The sequence below is a fragment of the Thermobia domestica genome, chromosome 5, assembly GCF_964235325.1.
Source record: "Thermobia domestica chromosome 5, izTheDome1.hap1.1, whole genome shotgun sequence".
NCBI lineage: Eukaryota > Metazoa > Arthropoda > Insecta > Zygentoma > Lepismatidae > Thermobia > Thermobia domestica.
In genome coordinates, this window is record NC_137458.1 from 290,818,167 (window position 1) to 290,841,915 (window position 23,749).

At 37.3% G+C, this 23,749-nt stretch overlaps 1 protein-coding gene across 1 annotated transcript in view; it reads right to left on the reverse strand.

The window, feature by feature from the left end:
• Window positions 1-20,813, reverse strand: part of LOC145686684 (uncharacterized) — a 61,779-nt gene extending 40,966 nt beyond the window's left edge. The window contains exon 1 of the mRNA XM_081760218.1: window positions 20,385-20,813. Coding sequence (XP_081616344.1) covers window positions 20,385-20,516 — 132 coding nt within the window. The 5' untranslated portion in view covers window positions 20,517-20,813. The remainder of the gene's footprint in view (window positions 1-20,384) is intronic.
• Between the last annotated feature and the right edge of the window lie 2,936 nt (window positions 20,814-23,749).

Sequence of the window (23,749 nt, forward strand, 5' to 3'; positions counted from 1 at the left end):
TCTAGTAAGGCCTTCGAAAAGAAATGCCACGCGAAAAATATTAAAACAAACCTACTGCTGTTATTAATAATCCAAATAAGTCAGTAATGACACAATTCAAAATTCTCACCCAGTAAAAGTGCGTACGTGCCATAATTAAAGGACTGAAAACAAAGTATAATGTACTTTCTGACACTGAAAGCTTCAATATTTCAGCACTAGAATCTCCAATAAAGAAAGGCGGTATTGAAGCCATTTTTCTTAAAGAACAACTACAAGCATTCTATCAAATTAAAACAGGTGGATGGAAAGCTTTCAATGTCAGAAAATACATTATTACACGTTCTTGTTTCCAGTGCTTTAATTGTGGCACTTACGTACGTTTACTCTACATTTAGCCTGCGATTAACACGCTTGAAAGTAAGGACTTATCTAGTTTGAAGTGCTTGAGTCGTCAATGTTTGCTTGCGATTGCATCTCTTTGATATGTATGTGGGTTAAAATTTTGAATTGTGTGTCATTACTGACTTACTTGGATTATTAATAACAGCAGTAGGCTTGTTTTAGTATTTTTCGCCTGTCATTTCTTTTCGAAGGCCTACTAGGATTCGAATATATAGCAAGTATAATTTTCAAGTACTGATGGAATAGTATCTGTTTCTTACTAGTTGCCCTGTACAGTTGAATGTACAAACTTGTTGGCAATGGCTACTGCAAATTACGTTATAATCAAACCGTTGTTAGTATTAATTATGACTAGGATAGTCGCAAAAGTTTCTACCTATCGCAGAATTCTAAAACATGGGTATTGTGTCTGGTAAAGTAAACCTCTATTTACTTACGACTCTTTTCGTGATATATCAGTACTTAGCATTCCTAGCAGATCTATTAAACGCTACGTAGGGACCTGCTCCAAAGAAAATATAAAGGTAACCAAGAAAGTTATGTCGCTTTTCGTGGAGGTCTGTGTTCAATTGGCCCTCACACCGTGAGTTGAATACGAAATGAAAAAATGAAATCTTTTAAGTTTTACGTTCCACAGTTATGCCGGCTAGGCTAAAGGAGACGGTGATGATGAGAAATGAATGAAATGGTGGAATGAACTAAGTGGGAGGAAATGGGAGAACCTCGAGGAAACTCACGCACACGATGTTTGTCCACCACCAAGTTAATTTGGCGCGAGCTGGGATCGAACCAGGGACCGCAAACACCAGAGGTGAACGCTCTACCACTGGACCACCGCGGCCCCGTCAGTAGAATATGAATGGAGATAAGACGAAGGTCAGTTGTTGGTATGGGTATATCCAACATACTATCTGGTTGTGACAGTTCAGTTACACTTTGTATTTGCGTAAGGACAGTGTGAACATGGGACCTCCACAGAGCGTCAAAAGGGTGTGTATACTGTACGAGTTCAAACTAAGGTCAAATGTCGCTGCAGCGGGGCGGAAGATATGCCAGGCCTTTGGTGAGGGTGTCGTGACTATGCGGACAGTGTAGTGGTGGTTTAACAAGTTTAAGGATCGTGACGAAACACTCGACGACGCACCAGATGCCGGAACATCAACACATGTACAAAATGAATATCTTTAGTTGGGCAATTGAGGCGTACAGTGGCCACACATGTGAGGAACTGGGACTGCAATTTAGTATGAGTGGAGAAACCATTCGGCAGCATCTCCATGAACTTGGGAAGCACTACAAGTTGGGTCGATGGATCTCACATGATCTGAATCCAGGCCAGAAGGCAACGCGAGCAGACACCTACGTTTCTTTGCTATCTCGTCTGAAGAAGGATCCATCTCTGGACAGGCTGTTGACATATGAGAAGTGGGTCCTGTACGAAGCTCCACGGCGTCGTCATCATTGGTTAGCATTCCATGAACCGGTTCCAAAACAGCCGAAACCAGCACTGCACCAGAAGAACGTCCTCCTGTGTGATTGGTGGATTGCTAGCGGCATTGTGCATCGGGAACTGCTACCAGTTGGTTAGAGGATCAATGCAACTGTGTACTGTCAGCAGTTGAGCCGTATTCAAGAAAAACTGAAAACTCTAGAGCCAGCACTTCTGAATCGCAAAGGGGTCCTCCTGTTACAGGACAAGGCTAAGCCATATGTGGCTAGGATGACCCGAGACACCATTCTGCGATTTGGATGGAAAACAATATTGCATCCGCCATACTCCCTGGGCATTGCACTGTCCGATTATCACCTGTTCCATTCCTTGGGCAATCACTTTAGAGGACGCCGGTTCAAATTCCTAGTAGAGATCCAAAATGCACTTGATACCTTCTTCGTTTCACGGCCCACCAAGTTCTACCGCGACGGAATTCATGGCCTTCCAGAAAGTTGGCAGAAGGTCGTCGATGCTGACTGGACTATTTTTGATCTTCCAAGTACGTCTTAGGTGACATATCGATGTTCGAAGGTGGTGGGTGTAAAAGCGAGAGAACTTTCTTGGTTACCTTTATACTATGGATTTCAGCGAATGTTAATTTCATGTAAACCTTTAAGCGATTAATAGTAATCTAGATCCTTTAGTATTGATGATAAGGCTATTCGATCAAAACTATAGCAAAGGAGTAGCGATTCTATTGTTCGAAAAGAAAATCCAAATCCGGTTTGCAGACACGAATCACATACAGAAGTTGTTTTACTTTTCTTAGACCATTTATATGAATTATCGCTAAAAGAACAATGAGCAAAATAAGCTCATGTCATGTAGTCTTCTCACAAAGCCAATGTCAAGAAAAGTTCTCAAACTATATAAAAAAATAAGTCATGTATAAATAGGTGTTAGTGCTGATATAATCAAAATGACAAAGTGCAAAAGAAAATGTATGGGTTAGAAAACGATGCGAGAGTTCTTCCTATTTGTACTGGGGAAGGTTTCCTTGTGCCTTAATTAGTACAGTATCCAATGAATTAATTTATATGTACTTTCTATTGTAAATATCATGTACACATTATTTGGATTTTTAGAAAGAAAATCGAAAAATATTGACTGAAAAATTGCATTTGTCCTTTATATGATATTATAAGAATGTCCCCTGCAACAGGCGGAGTGAAAAGTTTTCCATACGGCCATAAAACTAGCACAATACCCAGCAACAAAGAGAATTAGCGTGGACACTTTAAATATATAGAAATATGAGAAATGAGCAAGTCATTTTAATATATGTAGATCTAGGTAAGACTGAACTCCTCAATGGGCTCGACCTATGTTCTCAGCCGATCTAATGCTCTCTATAAAATCTTTTTGCTGAAAACCAGGGTTGGCAAAAATTGTTAAAAATTTGGGAGGAAAGGGGATTAAACCTACTTAAAAAAAAAAAAAAATAGATTTGCTTTACATTACATGTGGATAGAAATAAGTTTCTTTGGCCTCAACGCCTTCTGCAACAGAGGAGTTATAAAGAACGAAACCTACAGCTTAAAATTGATCCGAACCACTACTCGATTTCCACCCGAGAAAAACTGTCCACCTGAAATCGAACTCGGAACCCCTTGGTTACAAAGGTGACAAGTCTACCGACTCATCCATGGAGGACAGCTGACAGAAATACTTTGTACTGATCTTGCACACTTGTGGATGTATTGAGAGACTTCAAAAGGAATATATATAAAATTCCTCAAGTGAAATATCTGTACAGAGTTACACGTTAAAATAAATGGAAAATTTCAAAAGACTACAGCCATAGAACATGTAATTGAGTTCAAGTTTGTTCACTGAGTCACAAGTACAGCAACTTCACTTAATCAATAAAAGAAATAAATAAATATATTGCTCATTTTTCACTCTGGCTCTGAACCATTCATATATTACATATGCAGAAAATATTTTTGATTTCAATAGATCACCTAATTCATGTTTCCTGGGTTTGTAATGTAAGAGAAAAGATCTTCTAGATGGTTTGAGATATGTGAAAACGTCATTATGAAGTTCACACAATTTGGAACATTTTTGCTGTTATTCTTGGGTTCGAACCATTTTTTATTTTAATCTTCTATGACATGAATTAACGAATTTGAAGTAAATTACGTATTTCTTTTTACTTTTACTAATAATTTTTAATATAAACTGAAACTACGTTAGTGTAACTCACCAGAAGTTATTTGAATGTGGGATTCCAGCATGTGCCACACATGGTACAACGTGCATGAAATGAAATGAAATCTTTGAGTTTTACGTTCCACGGTTATGCCGGTTAGGCTAAAGGAGACGGTGATGATGAGTAATGAATGAAATGGTGGAATGAAGAAAGTGGGAGGAAACGGGAGAACCCCGAGAAAACCCACGCACACGGTGTTTGTCCACCACAAAGTTCACTTGGCGGGGGCTGGGATCGAACCCGGGACCCCAAGCACCAGAGGTGAACGCTCTACCACTGAGCCACCGCGGCCCCGGTACAACGTGCAGTTTGCTATTATATCAAGAGCACCGGTACTGTGACAGATGTACGAATGGAGGCAGGATGGACCACTCACCGTAAGTTGCTCATGAAAAAGAGATGCAAAAGAGTAACAATACGAATGTTATTCCTCTTGGCTACAGATTACCACTTCTTGAAAAATGATAGCGGTTTTCTGCCGTTGTGCACCAAGCTCAATTTCTTCCGGCACTGAAATGTTTTCTGCTCTCTAGTTCATGGATTTTCTGCAACGTAGTACTAGCAGTCAGAAACTGAACATCTGGTTCATTGTGAATGGGAAGAAGGACCTGCGTTCGAAGGTAGGTACAATGTGTGTATGCTAGAAACAGATTATTGTTTGTGTGCCAAATGACACAATATGCAGCAGAGGGTTAAGTACCTCGTTTAAACCAGCCTGCTGAAAACGTTCCCACTTTGATTCAAAAACATACATACATACATACATACATATATATATATATATATATATATATATATATATATATATATATCAAGATAACCGTTTGGCAAAGTTTGTCGTTGTGTAGAACACAAAGAAGAAGAATTATTGACACATATGTTATATCGCATTCGAAGCATTAAAATCTGATTAAAATATCAAAGCGTGTCAGGACTTTCAGGTTCGAATTCAGCGACCTTTACTCGTACTGGTGCTTTCCGGGAAAAATGATAACAAGGCTTTGCGAAACGAATTTGACTTAAAGTTATTACCTGGTATTACCACAAATACTGCCACAAAATAATCAATAAACGGAGATGAAATAATATGTGTATGGTAGTACAGCAACACACTGTGAACAGGAAAAACCAAGCACCACCTTTTGCACTCACACAAGCGTTACGTTTTTGTGGTCACGCTTAATTGCATTACGCATTGTTTCTACAAGAAAATCCCCTATTAAGCGCTTAAGACAGTGCTTCAGTGTTATGTCGTTTCCTTCAGACCATCTCTTACAACACAGCCTACAATTGATAGTCCAGAAGACAAGTCTGGACTAGCAGAAGGCCAATCAGATGTCTAAGTGAAGTATTCCTCTCCACCATTCTTGCGTGCCAACCTTACGAACTGGTGCCGAAACTTGCTGGAAGCTCCAGACCTAGCCATGAAAGACATATATGTTAAGATCCTCCACCAGCCTCTCCAAGACAATCTGTTGGTGCTCTCTGGCTGCTGTTTTGAACCCCTTCTCACAAAAATAGAGCTAAGTAGTGCCTTTATAACAGATTTTCCCTCACAACCACACCATGACTGCAGAAGCAGAATGATGAACTCTCTGAACCCGTGGAGACTTCTGCTGTCTCTTGTAAACTTGTGGCATAAACCCTATCGTTTTGGGCATAGAACCCCCTCAACATGAAAAGTCTTTCATTGGTCAAGAGGATTCGTCATTGCACATTTGCTGCGTAACCCTTCAGCTAGCACTTGCTGACCCTTTAACTCATTACAGAGGATTTGCCCTGTACGTTGCTTTTAAGCTTGCAGTCCTAGGTACTTAATACACACGACATAGAAATATTGCAAGTAGTTCACGAGCCATCACTGACTGCTCTGGTATTGAATTTCATAGCACAGGAGCTTGCCATTGGTTTCACGAACCCTGGAGTCCGCATTGTTCGTGGCCTCCTTTGTCTAACGTAGACGTTCACAGTTCCAGCTGGATAGTGCGACAAACGGACCTCCTCGAGATTTTCAGTTTATGCGCCCTACTATATAACGACTGTTTACACAAACCCAGGGGTCACAGGGACTCAGTGCAAGCGCTTACCTCTGGTGTATGGGGTTCCTGGTTGTGGACAACATCGTGTCTGTGGGTTTTCTCGGAGTTCTCCCGTTTCCTATCATATTATCATTCCGCCAATTCTTTCATCATTCACTTGCCTTAATCATCAGTCTCCCTTAGCCTAAAGGGCATAATCGTTAAGCTGAAAGATTTAATATAATTTTACCCAAAGCACCCTTCACTTATGCACCTGAACTAGCAATGACTCATGTCTTCCTGCATTCCGCAAGGCGCTACCCTTATCTACATAGTATAGAGTTTGTCCCGACGTTGCGACAATATTTATGGTACTATTCGGTAGAATATTATTGGCTAAAAAAATTCAGAGCATTTGGGATGCAGCTATGAGTTAGACATAATGGATTATGAAGGTATTTTCTATATACAGTGTAAGACTTTTTGATCAAAACTACAAAGCCGAAAGCTTAGAATAAGTAACAGAATGGAGGAAGAGTATATTATTTTAATTAAGTCGTCGATAAGTACGTTTCTGCCATTTTCTTACGGTTTACAAGTAGGCAAAATCATATGTTACACCTGTTAAGAAAGATTTCGAGGATATGCTTTCTTGCAATGTGCCATATTGTAGTGTAAAGGATGTCATTCACTTTTTTCCTTTCTAAATTCACCAACATACATATTTTGCACTTTAGGTGGAAGGATTTTGAAATTGAAGTAAAATCTCTTGATTAAGTATCCGCTATGTAGAAAAATTCTAGACTAAATAAAAAGGACCACGCACATAGACGTTTCAATTTCGTCCGGTAGATGTCAGAAAATGGGACATGATTAGCCATAGTTAGCCGTGAAGATATTAACGGATTGATTATATTAACGACTCTATTGACCCTACTAACCTAATTCAAATAACTAGTGAATAAGAGAGTCTGAAACATTTTTCGTGTTTACAGAGGATTTGTCAAATCCGCAGTTCTTTCATGGAGTCTAAGCGAAAAAAAAAATCTATATAACAACCAGTTTATCAAGACGTTTTATTTAAATTCTAAAATCGTTACTGCTAAGTGCAAATGTTTTCATCAAGTAATTCGATCTCTATGTGAGTGCCAGCCTGGTGAAAAAGTCTACAGAATATAGTTGAAACTTCAGAAAAACACCTGAAAATTAAATTTAAAAAATGCTTTTATCTCCTTAAAAATTTTCATTGATCTTAGTCGCAAAATTTCTCTAATTCTAAGATACATATACATTATATATATATATATAATGTATCTCAAGAACTTACAAAGCACGGTCCGACGAAGAAACGTTACTGAGCACATTCCCTCTGATATTCCTTTCAACAATTTGTAAGTGTACTGTACAATAAGTCATAAATAAAACAACTTTTTTCTTTAATTTATACGGAGCTGTATACAAATCGTAAGGTGGAAATCCAAAATGTTTTCCTACTGCAAGATTTTACTTCCGAAATTGCTTCGTATTCAATTGACTAATACGAATACGTTATAATTATTACTGACAGATGATACGCGTAGTATACTTTATTCAAATATCAACGCGTTTGATCAGGTTTCCTTACTCCAATGTAAGCCTGCTACTTGGGAGCGAGCTTTCCCTGCTCAATGTCTCTTTAGCTACGGCAATTCTTCTCCGTATCTCTTTGATGCAGTAAGCGTCTCTCGTCAAAAGATTTCACAGGTATTTGACCCGATCGACCTCTTCAAACTCTCTTTGTTCTACTCTGATCCATAAAAGTGTGATTTCATGGAACATTTTCATGTCTTTTGACTTTTCGATGTTGGTTTCCATTCCATATTGCTTCCCACGGTCAAGTATTTTGTCCATCGTCTCCTGTTGCCTTTCTTTCGGTCTAACTATAATAACCATGTCATTTGTATATCTGCCATCCAAACTTGAAACCTCCAACTTACAATAATACCTCCTTCATTAAGCATTCACTGTAAACATTGAATAACTGGGGTGACATACTACATCCTCGTCTGACTCCTCTCTCTATCACCACACTATTGCTTTTTCCTTGATTCAGGCGCAACTTTACTCTTTTTTTAATGCGTACAGGTTGCGGATGAATCGATGATTTTTCCAGTTGACTTCGATTCTTTTAAGTATTTTCAGAAGTTTGATCTAATTCACCAGGTCGAAAGATTTTTGCCAGTGTATGAAGCACAAACACAATTCTTCCCTTATGTCACGAACTCGTTCTAATATAATTCTCATCAACCTATTAGCATCTCTGGTGTCTTTTCCTTTCCTGAATCCTAACTGATCTTCTTCCAACATCTTTTCAGCACAAGAAATAAGGCTAATGTTTCAGTGATCACTGTATTTCTCTGCCTACCTTTTCTTAGGTAAGGTATCCAGTTACTTGATCAAAATTAATATCATTTTTATGGATGTGGGATTAAGCATAAGTCTCTTGAACATAAAGACAGGGTTCACTGTACATTTTTAAATCGATGATATCTGCAATATAACTTTCAGTGCGGTATTTGGACGAACTTCTTTATTATATTTCACATCGTATTTATTAATTTAAGTTACTATAACCAAATTATACCTTGGAGTCATATAAGCACTGATACTGCTTATGTTCCTGACTATTCGTGCTAATCTCGGAAGAACGATACTAATAAACAAAACACGAATAACAGAAAATGTTTATTGACTCGCGTTAATAACAATTTAGGATAAGAAAGTCACAAAAATATATAATACGTGTTTCTAATTATATACATTACTGTACTGAAATTACGCAGTTAGTATTGGGTATTAAAGTGGCAATATCTATGGATATTATGAAATGGTGAGAAGCACTAGTGTTCCGGATACTAGCCGTTAACCGAGGTAAGTAAGAATGTTTATCGTTCTTCCGGTTTCATTTAATTGGTGGATTAAGACCAATGTAATCTTATTTAATGGCATTTATAATTATTTATATTTAGTGAGATGGCTTACCAATCAAGATCATGTAATGTTATATTTTTACTTAATTAGTGGATAAAAATAGAAGATAGCAGCACAATTATACGTACATATTGGTTGCTTATAGTAACGATGACACAGCCGTAGCTATAATTAACCTTAGTCCGCCTTATGCAGAGTCGTTTTGACAAATGATTAGCGTCATGCTAAACGCCCGACTTCTGCAGGAAGCATATGTAAGTCGAACGCTTTAGTATGGCATTAATCACACGTCAGAAGGACTCTGCATATGGCCCAGTAACTCCACCTATTGGTTAATGTGGTTACTTTCATCAATATTGTTTAGTTTACACAAACTTGTACAGCTTTACCTTAATGGAATTCTCAGCTACTACCAATACTAAGGATAAAGATAATACGGACACAACTACGGCTAAGACGGAAATTGTACGACACCTTCAATTTTCACTACTGCAGTTAGTTCGATTTAGCTTTCATAAGTTTTCCCAGACTGGTTCGCTTATGTACTACTGTGTACATACTACAATGTGTTTCGATTGTTGCGTGCTCAGTTCAAATGCATTCAAAATTTCTTGTTGTTTCCATCTTTCAAACACCTACACTGAACAGGAACAATACAGTAGGTGTAACTTAGTTCGGCACCGGCACAGTGGATTTTTTTTTAAATCTAATTTATTGTAGGTCTAGACAGCACAGTCTCTATTCTTTAAAATGTAGAATTAAAATTACGTTTTGCTTTATTTGAGTTGAAATGATTATCCAATTGTTCCTGGTCAATAATATTTCCTGCTAAACATCTTATTATAGCAGTATTCAGTCTACGACTGAGCGTTAGTAATCGCCGAAGGCACTGCCCGATATTCCGGAATTTTTGGTAATTTGGCATTGGCCAAATCCCGAATGCGTCGAAAAATGAAGTATACTATAATAATAATAATAATAATAATAATAATAATAATAATAATAATAATAATAATAATAATAATAATAATAATTAAAATATCCTGTATGAATAGCCCACAAACCAGTTAAAACACAATACACGAGTTTGTTGTAATTAACTCGTAATCTCCATAATTTACTTCCCCTATCAATCTCATTTTTTGCAAAATACACTTTGTCGTTATAGCTTGACCAAAATAACAAAATAAATAAATATATTTGAATCAACACACACTAATCTATCTATATATACAAAAATGTATGTTAAAACATTCCAAAATTTGGTACACGTATAATTTACGATCTTTAAAAAATATCTGTAGGAGTGATACACCTCTACCAGCCCGAGCGGAAGGAAGAAGGGAGGTAACATGTACAAATAATAGAAAAGGCCATATTAGTGTCGAATTCAAAGTTTTTCGGTCACTGAGATGAACCGTGATACTTCCTATTCTGTTTCAGTTCAAATTCAGCCCCTTTAGCACCGCTAGGAGGGTGGGAAAAGGTATCATGTAAAAATAATCGAAAATGAGCGATAGTAGTGTCGAGTCCATAATTTTCGGAGTTGTTACGCGAATTCGTCACAATCCCGATGATATTTAGCTCAAGTTTAGTCGAGGAGATGAGATATCTCTAGCACCTATTGGGGTGTGGTGTGAAAATATAATCGAAAACGATCGATATTAGTGTCTAATCCATCGTTTTCTGGGTCGCTGAGATGAACAATGAACACTGATAGCGTTAAAGTTCAAATTCAGCCTCAATGGAAAGGCGGGGGAGGAGGTGAGAATGTGTGAAAAATAAAATGTGCACAATGAGAGGGATTAGTATCGAATCCATACGTTTTGGAGTCGCTAAGCTGATTCGTGACGGTCTCAATGACATTTAAGTCCAACTCATGCAAGAAAGAGCATAATATCAGCTGGCCTGCGAATCAGCAGGGGCGTATTCGTTATTCATTACGATCATTTCTTTATTTTCAAATTGCATAAATATTAACTCTTTCCTGTGTTGGCTGGCTTGGAATAGACAAGGGGCAACGCCGGCGTTGCTCTTCGTTATATACGCTTAACACCAAATTTAGGCAAGAAGGAGCATGTCGGCTGACCCGGTGAATACATATACACGGAGGGAGGGGGAGGAGGAGAGACAGAGAAACACGTATGGTCGTGTACCATTATGAATATTATACTGTATATATAAATTATCGTTGCCATGTATGCGTCGCTCATCACTTTTTTTAAATCTCACTAAGAGCATCATATAACTAAATGATATCTGACTTTTACACTTACAAGTATACCAAAATCTCAAATATTAGTACGCAATTAACATTACAGATTAATCAGATGAGAGACATGAGGAAAAAGCAGAAGGGTTGGGAATAAACCACGTAAGTGTTACATACCGGTACCGCATTTGCTCGCATAATAAGCGCATTTTGTAAAAATATATTTTGGCTACTGATAATTCGGGATTCGTAAAATATGTAGATTTTTTAAGTAGAGGTCTTGATCCGGTTTTATTCTAGTATTCGATAATTAAGAATATAATACTTCTCTCACCATTTTATTGTAATTCTGAGAATGCGAGAATTGGCCTCGGGGAAACGACCACCAACCCTATAGAGTAGTCAAATTTGAAATAAGTTATTACCAGTATGCTCGTATAGAGTTACTGTATATAAATATTTTTCATAATCTCTTAAACGGTAATCCTACCATGTTCTCTCTTTTCTCACAATAAATGCATCTCTTTCCTTTACTTGTCCAGTGCATGAACTGTAACAAAGTAAGAAACATTAAAGAAAATCTTGAAATGAAATTAAATCTTTAAATTTTACGACATACGGTTATGGCGGCTACGCTAAAGGAGACGGTGATGATGAGAAATGAATGAAATAGTGGAATGAGGAAAGTAGAACTCCGAGAAACCCACGTACATGGTGTTTGTCCACCACAAAGCTCACTTGGTACCAGCTGGGTTCGAACCAAGGGCCAATGCACCAGAGGTGAAGGCTCTACCATTGAGCCACCGCGGATCCCAAGACAATAAAGACTACACATGATTGGGCGTTGCGTAATTCATGATGTGATTGGATCAGTGCTTACCAATATTTCATTTTTTTTTAACCCCCCGGTATGACTTCTGACGTCTTAATTTACTACCGGTATGCCAAATCCATCCAATTCGACAACTACCCATAGATAAATAAACACACAGGTACCGTATTTAAAGTTGGCCAATCATACCATACCGAAAAAAAAGCGTAAAACACACATAGCAACAATAAAACTTAAAATAATTCTTTCAGTATTAGCATACACAAAATACGTTGTCGTGCAAATTATCTGAACAAACGGTGCTTTCTGATTTATGGTCTTATGAGATCATTAAACGTGGATTGTCGTTTTTCACCACAATTGAGACATTTCCGTCACACTGGGTGAATTTATTACAATAAGCACTGTACTGTCTAAACCTTGTGTTTGTGTACGTAGATAATATAGCCTCAATCGGGCGCAATACAGGGGAAGTAAGAAAGTAGCTCTGAAAATGACTCACCCTTAGTTAATCCTTTTATTTTATTATTATTTAAGGAGTTTGGTTCACCAGACCTCCTTTATTAACTCTGTCCGTGTGTCAGCCTGTCCAAGAGAAAAAACCTCAAAAACTACCTAATGAATCACCACTAAATTTGGTCAGGATATAGGTGGATATAGGTGAACAAGTTTGGAAACGAATTCGCTGACGGAAGAATATTCAAGCCATCAAATGGTAGAAATCAACTATTTCCGGTGTTTACGTTGATCACTATAGAGCAAAAACGATAAAAGAGAACGAGCTAAGCGGTTTCTTCGAATCGATTTAGCGTTTTACGAATAGGTACCGTCTTCTCTATTCACCCCCATTTCAAACCGGAAGTATCAGAAATCAACCACTTCCAGTTTTAACATTGGTTGTTATAGAATAAAAAACGGTAGCAGATAACGAGAAGTTTACTGTAAACAATTAAGCGTTACAAAAATGCATTCCATCTCAACTGTAATCTCTCTATTAAAACCGAAAGTAATAGAAATTTAGTACCACTTCCGTTATCAATATTAATTCAGAAAATATTACGCCATATAAACCGAACTCCTTGAGTAGTATACATGTGACAATGCTATTATATATATATAAACTGTAGACTTTCACGTTAGAAGATGCTGCTCGTACCCGTCATGGTCCGCACATCTCTTTTCTTTAGAACTAATCACGCTTTCGAAATGATATACTCATTTACCACAATCCATATATTCGCGACGAATTTTCCCGAAAATAGTCCTCTTAAAATTTTGGCGCCCTTATACAATCTCGAAATCAGACAGGTGGATGAAAGGTATCTGAAGAGAGAGCTGCATGTCCTGTGCTATACATTTGTTACGTTTTAATTGAAATACAGTTCGTAGATATGAAGTATTCTCAATCACTATAGCACTATAGTTTTGGTGCTATAGTGACCGCAATAACTCATGAAAACCGGGCTCTACATCAATCATAGAAATAACTCGCCTCCGATACATTCTAAGATTTCGTTACTATTCCTGGAGTTGCCTTCCGAACGCTCATTTGAGAAAATGTCAAACGCGAGAATACAATAACACTATACCGTCACATGCTCTCCATATAGCACGAGTGATGACACCGGCAAAATTTCTTGGATAAGGGTTAATGACCGGAACAAACCCTCGCGTTCTATTGGGTGATGAAATCGATAGATCTAGGTCAAGTTTCGCGACTCCTTTAGATCATTATAATACGCCTTGCAGAGAAATCGAGAGTGTGTGTGTGTGTCTGTGTTCTCAACACGCGATGTTCCAAGTAAAACAGGGGAAGGAAAAGCAATTACATATAAGCTCCCACCCGGAATCGAGCTAGGTCTCACGTGCCGACAGCGATTACGCTAACGTTATAGCTGTGAGGGAGCTCAAATATATACGCTGTACTATATTTTAACTTGAAGAACAAATTCAAAAGATATGTTCAGATATCTGTAAAAAAGTTTGGTATTTCACACTTTTTAAAAATAACAATGCCGCGCATGGAAAACATTTTTGCTGTAACATATATACTAAACTCAATACGTATTCTTAATTTACAGCTGGAACTCTTCTTAATAATAATAACTCTGCGGCCTATACATCCCGGAGGTTCAATGCTGTATCATTAACAAAAGCTCTCCATTAACTTCTGCCTTTAGCCAACTGAATTCAGTTTCCACTCTGTATTCCCATTTCTAAAAGATTCATCTTAATATTAGCCTCCCACATAATCCTAATGGTCTTCTTCCGATTGGGTTTCTTAATAAAATTTTGAAAACGTTCCTACTTTCTTCTATTCCAGCTACATGACCTGCCTTCCTAAGCCTCCTAGATTCGATGACGCTAACAATAATTAGATACAAATTAACAGTATGAATTATGCAGTTCCTCGTTACCAAATTTCCGTCATTTCCTATTCCCATTCCTCTTGAGTCAGAATATTCGCCTCAGGATTTTATTCTTGAATACTTGCATTCTTCCCTCAAAATAACAGATTATGTTTCGCAACCATACAGTACAACAGGCAAAATTATCGTTTTCAATATTTTCAGCTTCAAATTCTTCTTCAGCAGAATTTGCTACGACAAAAGATTTTGAACTGAATAATACTACGAATTCCCTGCTTTCCGTCGACATTTAATTCCTTTGTGGATATGGCTTTAGTCTGCCTATATATTGATCCTAAATATTTGAAAGTATCCACTTTGTCGAAAGTATTATTTGACATTTTAATCTATCTATAATTTGCAGCATTACTGTCACGGTGAACTTCTATGTGTTTAATTCTCTTAACTGAAACTCACTGAAACCATTAAGTATTAAAGAACTGCAGCTTCAAAGTAGGAAATAAGAAAGGGTAAAGGTACATCAAGATTATCGCTTAAGAGAATTTTCTCATTTATCTGGAACAGAAATTAATTTATTTAGAATAAGTAATTCTATTGCAAGTGCACTCACATAATTAATGGAGCAATAATATGCCCCCCCCCCCCCCCGAAAGGAATGCACTAAACTGGCGTTACCTCGAAAAATATGTTACAAAAAATTTCAAGAACCTTGTGCATAACATGTGTCAACAAGCCTCTAGATTCCTCGTGAAAGGATAGCCGTGTATGTATTCGAAATATGGAACAGACTTCTGTTATTTCTAGGAATACAATTAGGTAAGTTTTTTTTTTTTTTTTTTTTTTCCTGATAAATCTTAAGGTATTTCAATCTATAAAAAGGTTTGACAAAAGAAATTAGCTCAAAGAAAAAGCTGTCAGTCTAAGGATTTGAATTAACAGGGGCTTAATTTAAGCATCATGATTTTTCAAGTGAGCACAAGGAAGAAAGAAGAAAAAGATAAAAAACGAAAGTGTGGGAAGAGAAACAGTATTTCAGGTGAGTTTTCCAGAGCTACTGATGAAGGTAACAGAAATTGCCGAGACAATTTAGTGCAATTAAGTTGCCATAAATTGTATCACTATTACTATTATTTCACCATCAGCGTTATACGATTAACGTACGCGTCTTAAGCGCGGGAGACTCAGATTCGATTCCCAGTGCGAATGCGAACTCACGTACAGGTAGCTGAGACCTCACGTTAAGCTATATAGGTTCGCGTCTCATATAGCTTCTGTGCTGAATAGGACGATAAATTCGGTAAGAGTGCACTTTGAGCAGAACAAGTGATTTTGTCACAGGACGTTGCATTGTTCACACCATGTAGGGATAAAAAGAGTAGGGTTGGGTTAGCTTAGGATTGGGGAAGTTTAGACTCATTTTGTTAGAAAATAGAGTGCAATTTCTCGTAATTGCTATTTACCGTAAATCGGTTCCTATGAGTGTTCTGCTCAAAATGCACTTTCGCCATAAACTCAAATCAATAATCTCTAAATATGTAGTAAAAGTCAATTGATGCATAATACATTTGTGACATATATATCATTGCTCAGTCAAGGACTTACAGAATGCTTACAATAACAAAAAAGGTAAATTACGTGATGATTTATAGCCTGCAGGAAACGGATAATAAATACAAACAAATGAATATGAATGAATAAACTGGTAAACTATAGAGAACGGGAAGAAACAAGAAAACGCTTCGAAGAAACAGGAAACTAATACATTTTGGTGCTGTCCACTACAAATTTCAATAATATAAGATCGTTCATACATGATGTAAGCGCTTGAACATTTATGTGTATGTAACTTTATAGTAAAATAACCCTATGAAGCAATAGTTATAGAATTACGACAGGTGAATTACTGAATAGATATGAAAACGAGAACGAAAAACACAATTCTTCTATTGCACAAATCACAAAAAGTCGGTTTACGCACAAGCATCATGAACAATTTTTCCGTCGGCTTACAAATATGAAATGAAATGAAATCTTTGAGTTTTACGTCCCACGGTTATGCCGGTTAGGCTACAGGAGACGGTGATAATGAGAGATGAGTGAAATGGTGGAATGAAGAAAGTGGGAGGAAACGGGAGAACCCCGAGAAAACCCACGAGCACGGTGTTTGTCCACCAGAAAGTTCACTTGGCGAGGATTGGGATCGAACCCGGGACCCCACACCAGAGGTGAACGCTCTACCACTGAGCCACCGCGCCCCCCGGCTTACAAATATATTTCGGGGTATGAATCCACAAACATGCCTGTATCTCAGCGTTTTTGTGCATTTGCTGTAAACAGTATCTGTAAGAATGCTGTGTTCGAAAGCTATCTTTTGTTTTATTTTCCACTTTTTCTGTTTATTTAAACCAGATATTGTTTTATTTAGTTTAGTGTTACTTGTCTTTAGAAAAGATAATCTTATTTTCATCCTATATTCTTCATCAAAGAAAGATTTTAGCATTTTCAACAATATTTCTTTCCAGTGAGTTTCAGAGATCGACATATTAACCTTCAAATGATTATGTTTTGCGCTGACCGGCAAATATTATATATTTGCAATAGTTGCACAAATTTCCGTCAGAAAAAAACGTGAAAGAGTAAATGAATTGGAGAGAGAAAAGATAAGGAAATGTATTTACATCAAATGAAGTGAAACACACACCAGGCTAGACGTTCTTCGATGTTATTAAACTCACCTCACTGTTCTGTGAGTACACTGTACGTAAACTGTAGTGCTGTCTGTACTTCCAGGGTACATAGAGGAGTGTGTGGTAACTTTAAAAGTAACTATAGCAGACGTATTGTATCCAACCGAAAATGTGATTTTTGAACAAAACTACTTGACTCAACCCTCAACTACCAGGAAACGGAGAAAGCACATAAAATGCATTATTTTGGAGCGTAATCAACCAAGGTTTAATCCCAAGTGGGGTACATGTGGTTCAGATTGCATATTAAACTGAAAATCAGCATGTTCCAAATATCTCCACATTAAAAAGTGATCTAATAAACTTTCGCACATGAATTACCACGTACCAAACTGTACTCCACTGCATTATATCACTAAAATTATTGTAAGTTTTGAATTCACGGTAATTCTGCTAAGATCATATAAATCCAGTGTGTACACTTCTCAATTAAGACAATGAACTATATAGCATACAATGATTTAAGAGGGCAGATGGCGGCCTCCAAATGCAAAATTTACGGAGAAATGAACAGAATCAGACGAAATATCAGCACAAGAGTTAAAAAAAAAAAAAAAATCATCAGTGTAGGCTGATTAATAAGGGAGTAAACTAATGTTAAATTCTGGATTATATGAGTTCGATGACAGTTATTAACTAACGTAGGATGTGTATGCTGCAGTAATGGACGAAAATACATAAGTATAGAGCGGAAACTAGTAAGAGGAGAGTTACATCTGAAACAAGCATAGTGAAATGGGGCAAATTTGTGGGTCATATTCCATGTTAGGGGGAATAAATTTGTAAAATCCACGGAAGAAATTCTGTATGTGATTTTGCAATAGGATTGTAAAACTAATAAACAAATATCGGGATGTTACATAACACAATAACAAAGATATGATGAAAGGAAGTGCTATGTCAAGGTAGTGTGCAAAGTGATAACGCACGGGTTGCAAACGTCTACGACACACGATGTATATATTTTATGCCTTATCTCCTTTATTACTATACCCATGATTGCTGACGCATCTGCTCCCTACGGGACGCATTTCCCTCGCTGCCGCTCACCCCTGCCTGCCCTGACTCGGTTATATAGTATTCGTGCTTTTAGTGGGCTGGCACAAGCTGGTTCGTGCTTAATGTACTCTAGTACTTATGACATACGCCCACACACCGTAGTCATACTCAGCCTTCGTGAAGTCAATCTGCACCTATTAACGGAGCTGCTCTTTTAAGAAACACTTTCTAAGGCAGTAGCAGTACATGTGATGCTGAAAGAAATTAACTTTCCATGAATGTAAGTATTTCCCCATTGAATGGGTAGCACGCAGGAAAGAAGTAATTTGGTATGCGTTTTGTAACTTTTAATGTCCTAGGGACATGTCATTGATAGGGGACTGAACCCCAAACGCCCCTGACAAGGAAGGATGATGTTCACAAATGTTTTTGTAGCAGTTTTGAAGCTGTATCCTCCATCGCAGTGGCAAGGTATGGATTCTTTGTTTTAGTAATTTCTGAGTAGTGCGTAGCTTGCAACACTAAACATTTCGAAGATACAAATTTTGTGCATTATATAGATGCATACGGATGTAGAAGAGAGCAAAGGAAGATTAAAATAAGAAACATTTGTGATTAATAGTGAAGGTCTGAAATGACAGGGTTAATTGTAGGTAGGGTATATTAAAGAACATATAAGTAATAATACAACGTTGAAAATAGTTTATTGTGGGTCTTATCCGGCGCCGCCAACTGCGGTAGTTTAGCCATCGAATTAATATCATCATAAATATGCATTACTCCATCTCACAGTATATTTTCGACAGACATTTCGAAGAGGTTAAACCCGTGATTTTAATCAAATTCAAAGAACGGATACAGAGACTACCTTGATTCCGTTGGCATAAGTGTACAGCTTATAATACGTAAGCAATAAGTGTAAGAAATGTAGTGAAATAATCTCACTTTACGTAACGTTTACGGGATGAAGTATCATCATTTTACGCACTGCTATTCTATATTCAAAAGAATTGAAGAGTACGATCTGGTTTCATCTGTAGTTAAAAATGTGCATTCACTTTTCCGAGAATTGGGAACTTTCCACATATTCTAGTTTTCGGTCAATGTTCCGTTAAGGGGGTCCAGTGTTTTTGACACCACTTCTTTCTATTGATTTTCGTTTGATTACATAATATAACGTTATATTAGGTTAGGTTAGGTCAGCTTAAGGGGATCCAGTATAGTTTTGGACCCCCTTAACGGAACATGGACCTAGTTTTCTTCTTTGCTTGTCTTCTCTAAATGGCCCGTTTATCCCACGTAAGATCTTCGTATTTGAAAAAAGAACACGTAGCAACTAACAGGAAAACCTATAACAATTCTAAAACTCTATCCAACTCACAGAATAATAACCAGTGAAGTTCTGTATGAATTCTACAGTTTCCAATTCTCAATACTTTCTACGAGACTAACGACCTTCTAGTATGCAATTAAGAGACAGGACCACGAACGAACTGAACGACAGAAAAAGCAAGCAATTATGCTCTAAATGTGAATATGACCTATGGAGACTTGTTGGCATATCAGTATCTGGTCAACACATATCCTCGGATTATAGTAACCTTGCACTAATAATTTTCTGCTCAATATCCTATAAAGTTTACTATCCAGTTCTAAAAATGAATGCAGAATACTTAATTAACATAATGATCATCAAAATAACTGTAAAATAATAAGAATAACAATAGTTTACAACATATAAATGCTGTGAGGACTGCAAACATAAGAACCGTTCCCAACTGACATTTGATATTTACATGTACCAGCTACCTACATACTTGAGTAATTAATTTATCACTATAATTGAAATATATAATTTACAATATAGCAGCTATGAACTCTAATACCGCATAATACCTACGTGACAATTGGATTTAGCAATACAATTACAATTTGATACCGGAATTGTCCCACGTACTACACTAAGACATATACTCTTGCAGAAGAAAACCAAAACACATCCGGAAATCAACTCACCTCTTAATGGTAGTTTAATAAGCAATAAAAACAAACCATATGATCAAATATCAGCGACATTCATCGAATACTCATGGACAATGCTTGACCTAGAAAGATAAGAATAGTTACATTCATATACAATACTTACCGTGGTATCCAAGCAGTTTTGAATTTTATTTAGTAGGTTCCAGCGTTTTCCTTCATCGCTGAAAACGTTTATCCTTGGAACTGTAGATGTAGAGCATAAGCAGCACACTTCATCAGAAATATTTTGGGTCATTTTGTGATATTTCCAGTAGATACAAGGTCCAAGGACCTGTAAGCATTGCAAACACTCAATACTTACATTCCTTATAAACAAACTATCTATGCCTAAACATAATCACTTCTGAAACAGACATGATCTGCATAAATATCATCAACGGAGAATATAGAACACATGATGTACTTCCATCTTGTTAACGATTTGAAGCCTCCACACTTCACAACCCATGATTTTTTGGCAAAATTTTCATTTTGCGGAGACTTCCAGACTAGACTAACTCCAATACTCGCCTTTCATTTGTTATGTTTTGAGTACTTCCGGCTTTTTACATGACGTCATGAAACCAGCCAGCAAAATGGGAATATTGATGGTCATATGTGAGAGAATGATGTAGCCATTAAATATCCCGTCATTACAAATAATTCTTTTTACTTGCTATTTATTTATACCATCAAAATGATTTCGGTATTATCACTTATGACACTATAGCATTTTAGAAGTAGACATATATTAAGAATACGATTGAAACTATTAATTCACAAAGAAAGTATTTAAGGGACCTCATTCTGTAAGGGTTTACGTCAACGCCACCAATATGGTCTCGAACGTTTGTACATACAAAACTGGCGTTTGTGTACAAAGAAATTTTAAGATATTCAAAAATTAATTTGAAGAGGCTGTCTAACAATCGTTTGTGAGCGTTTGTGCATATAAGAGGAAGGTGAGATATTGGCGTATTTAGTTTAGGCGCCAGCCCGTTCACCAATCCCGATTGGCGACAATATGATCTCAGTCGTTACTGCCCGCAAAATGTTCGTTTGTGCACAGCAGGAAGTGCGATATGGCGTATCAGTTTAGGTGATAGCCCCTCACCCTCACCAACGCCACTTGGCGCCAAAATGGTCTCATAGATAGTACATTGTTTGTGGATGTTTGTGCATGTAAAATTTTCGTTTGTACAAAACAAAAAGTGTGAGAAATTGGCGTGCCTAGTTGGAGCGTTAGCTCTTCCACCAACGCCAAATGGCGCCAAAACGGTCTTAATCGTTAGTGCACGCTAAATTCTCGTTTTTGTACAAAAGGAACTGTGAGATTTTGGCATATCTCTTTTGGATGCCAAGCCCCAACCCCGAAATTGTTTCGGTTAGGTTTCTAGCTCTTGTGTCTAGCCTAGAAGGATTTTAGCTATTGGAACCAAACTTGCACAATCCACAGCTCTTCGGCCTAGTGTTAAAAACTAAAACATGAACTTATGTATTTAACATATAAAGAAGGAATAGGGATACATGCTCCGAAAAAATGTAATAATGGAACAAAACTTGCAGAATAAATTCTCCATAACCCACTGAGAAGTAAAATATATTTTTTTTAAATTCTTCTTTCTTGCCAAGAGGAATAGGGGCACATTCCCCCATGTAATGCCATGATTCGCTTCTTGGGTGTAACATAGAAGGAGTGTGATGATTGAAACCAACTTGCAGGCAAGGGCGCCGATCCTGGGGGGCCCGGCCCCGCCTCCCAGAGCTCATGTTGGCCCCCTAGTGTATTTATGAATATTCAATATTTGGCATAATTTGAATGCAAGTTGTCTTAACATCCTCATATATATACATTCTGTGTCTAAGTAGGCCCCGCCAAATTTACAGAGAAGTCGGCGCCCTTGCTTGCAGGGCTCTACTTCTTCGTCCTACAATTAAAAACATAATAATAATAATAATAATAATAATAATAATAATAATAATAATAATAATAATAATAATAATAATAATAATAACCTATCTATTTACATATATATAAGAGTAACAGGAGGTATAATCCATAAAACTTGTCTGAAGAGGACAACCATAGCATTATATGAAGGAATATGCTCTCGCTGCTCCCGCCAAATAGGGAAAGAAAATTTAAAAAAAAAATTATATTTCATAGAATCATGGAGAGTAAATTCTGCAAATTGTGTTCCCTGTCCCCTTGTATATATAAAAATATAAATTTATTATTATTATTATTATTATTATTATTAGTAGTAGTAGTAGTAGTAGTAGTAGTAGTAGTAGTAGTAGTAGTAGTAGTAGTAGTAGTAGTAGTAGTAGTAGTAGTAGTAGTAGTAGTAGTTCGTTTTAAATTATAGTCTGAAGAGCTATGAATTCTACAAGTTTGATACAATCGTCCCAGTCCTATGCTGGAACCAAGAGCTGACATAGCAGTGCATAAGGGAGTATGCACCTTCTGCTCTCCCCAACTAGGAAAAAAAAATTAAAATTGTGTTATTTTCCAGAGCTTCATGGAGAGCAAATTTTGCAAGTCTTGTTTCATTTTCACAAATATTGTGGAGTATGCCCCCTGTTCCCTTTGTACATGTAAATAGATAAGTTACCTTTTGGTTTTTAAGCGCAAGCGAGAGAGCCATGGATCTTGCAACTTTGGCTAAAATAATCCGTCTTTCTAGGCTAGACTCAAGGACTGAAAACCTAACCGAAACAATTTTGGCATCAATCGGTAGATTTTAGGTAGCTGATGTCCAAACTCACATTCTCTTTTATACACGAACGAGAATTGTTGTGCACAAACGAGGCACTAACAGATTAGACCAATTTGGCACCAATTTCCGTTTGGTAAATTTGGTAATATCTCTCTTTTTTGTGCACTAACTAAAATTTTGTATCCACAAATGATTTTATTGGAACCAATCGGCTTTGACTGGGGAGTGGTGGCTAGCGCCTAAACTAGATGTGCCAATATGTAACACTTCCTCTTCTGCACAAAAGAAAATATTGCGTGCACAAACGAGCACAAACGATTGAGATCATTTTGGCGCCAATCGGGGGTGGGGTGGGTGGGAGGGCTGCTGTTTAGATAGCCCTTCTAAATTAATTATTGAATACCTTATATTTGCTTTGTGTACAAATTTGCACAAACAATACACAAATGTTTGAGACTATTTTGGTGAAATTTGGAAGAAGTGGGGAGTTGTCTAAACAGACTAGCAAAATACGCGTTTTGGGGCAATAATAGGCATAGCAATTAAAATCGATTATTGAGAGGCACGATGGCTCAGAAGTAGAGGACTTACCTTTCGTGCGTGAGGTCCGTGGTTCGATCCTCGTTCAGGTAAGTTTGTGGTGGACAACATTGTGTCCGTAAGTTTTTTTCAAGATATTCCCGTTTCTTTCTATATTCTCACACCTGCAATTCTTCCATCTTCATTCACTTGTCTTAATCATCAGTTTCCGTTACCCTAACGGGCATAA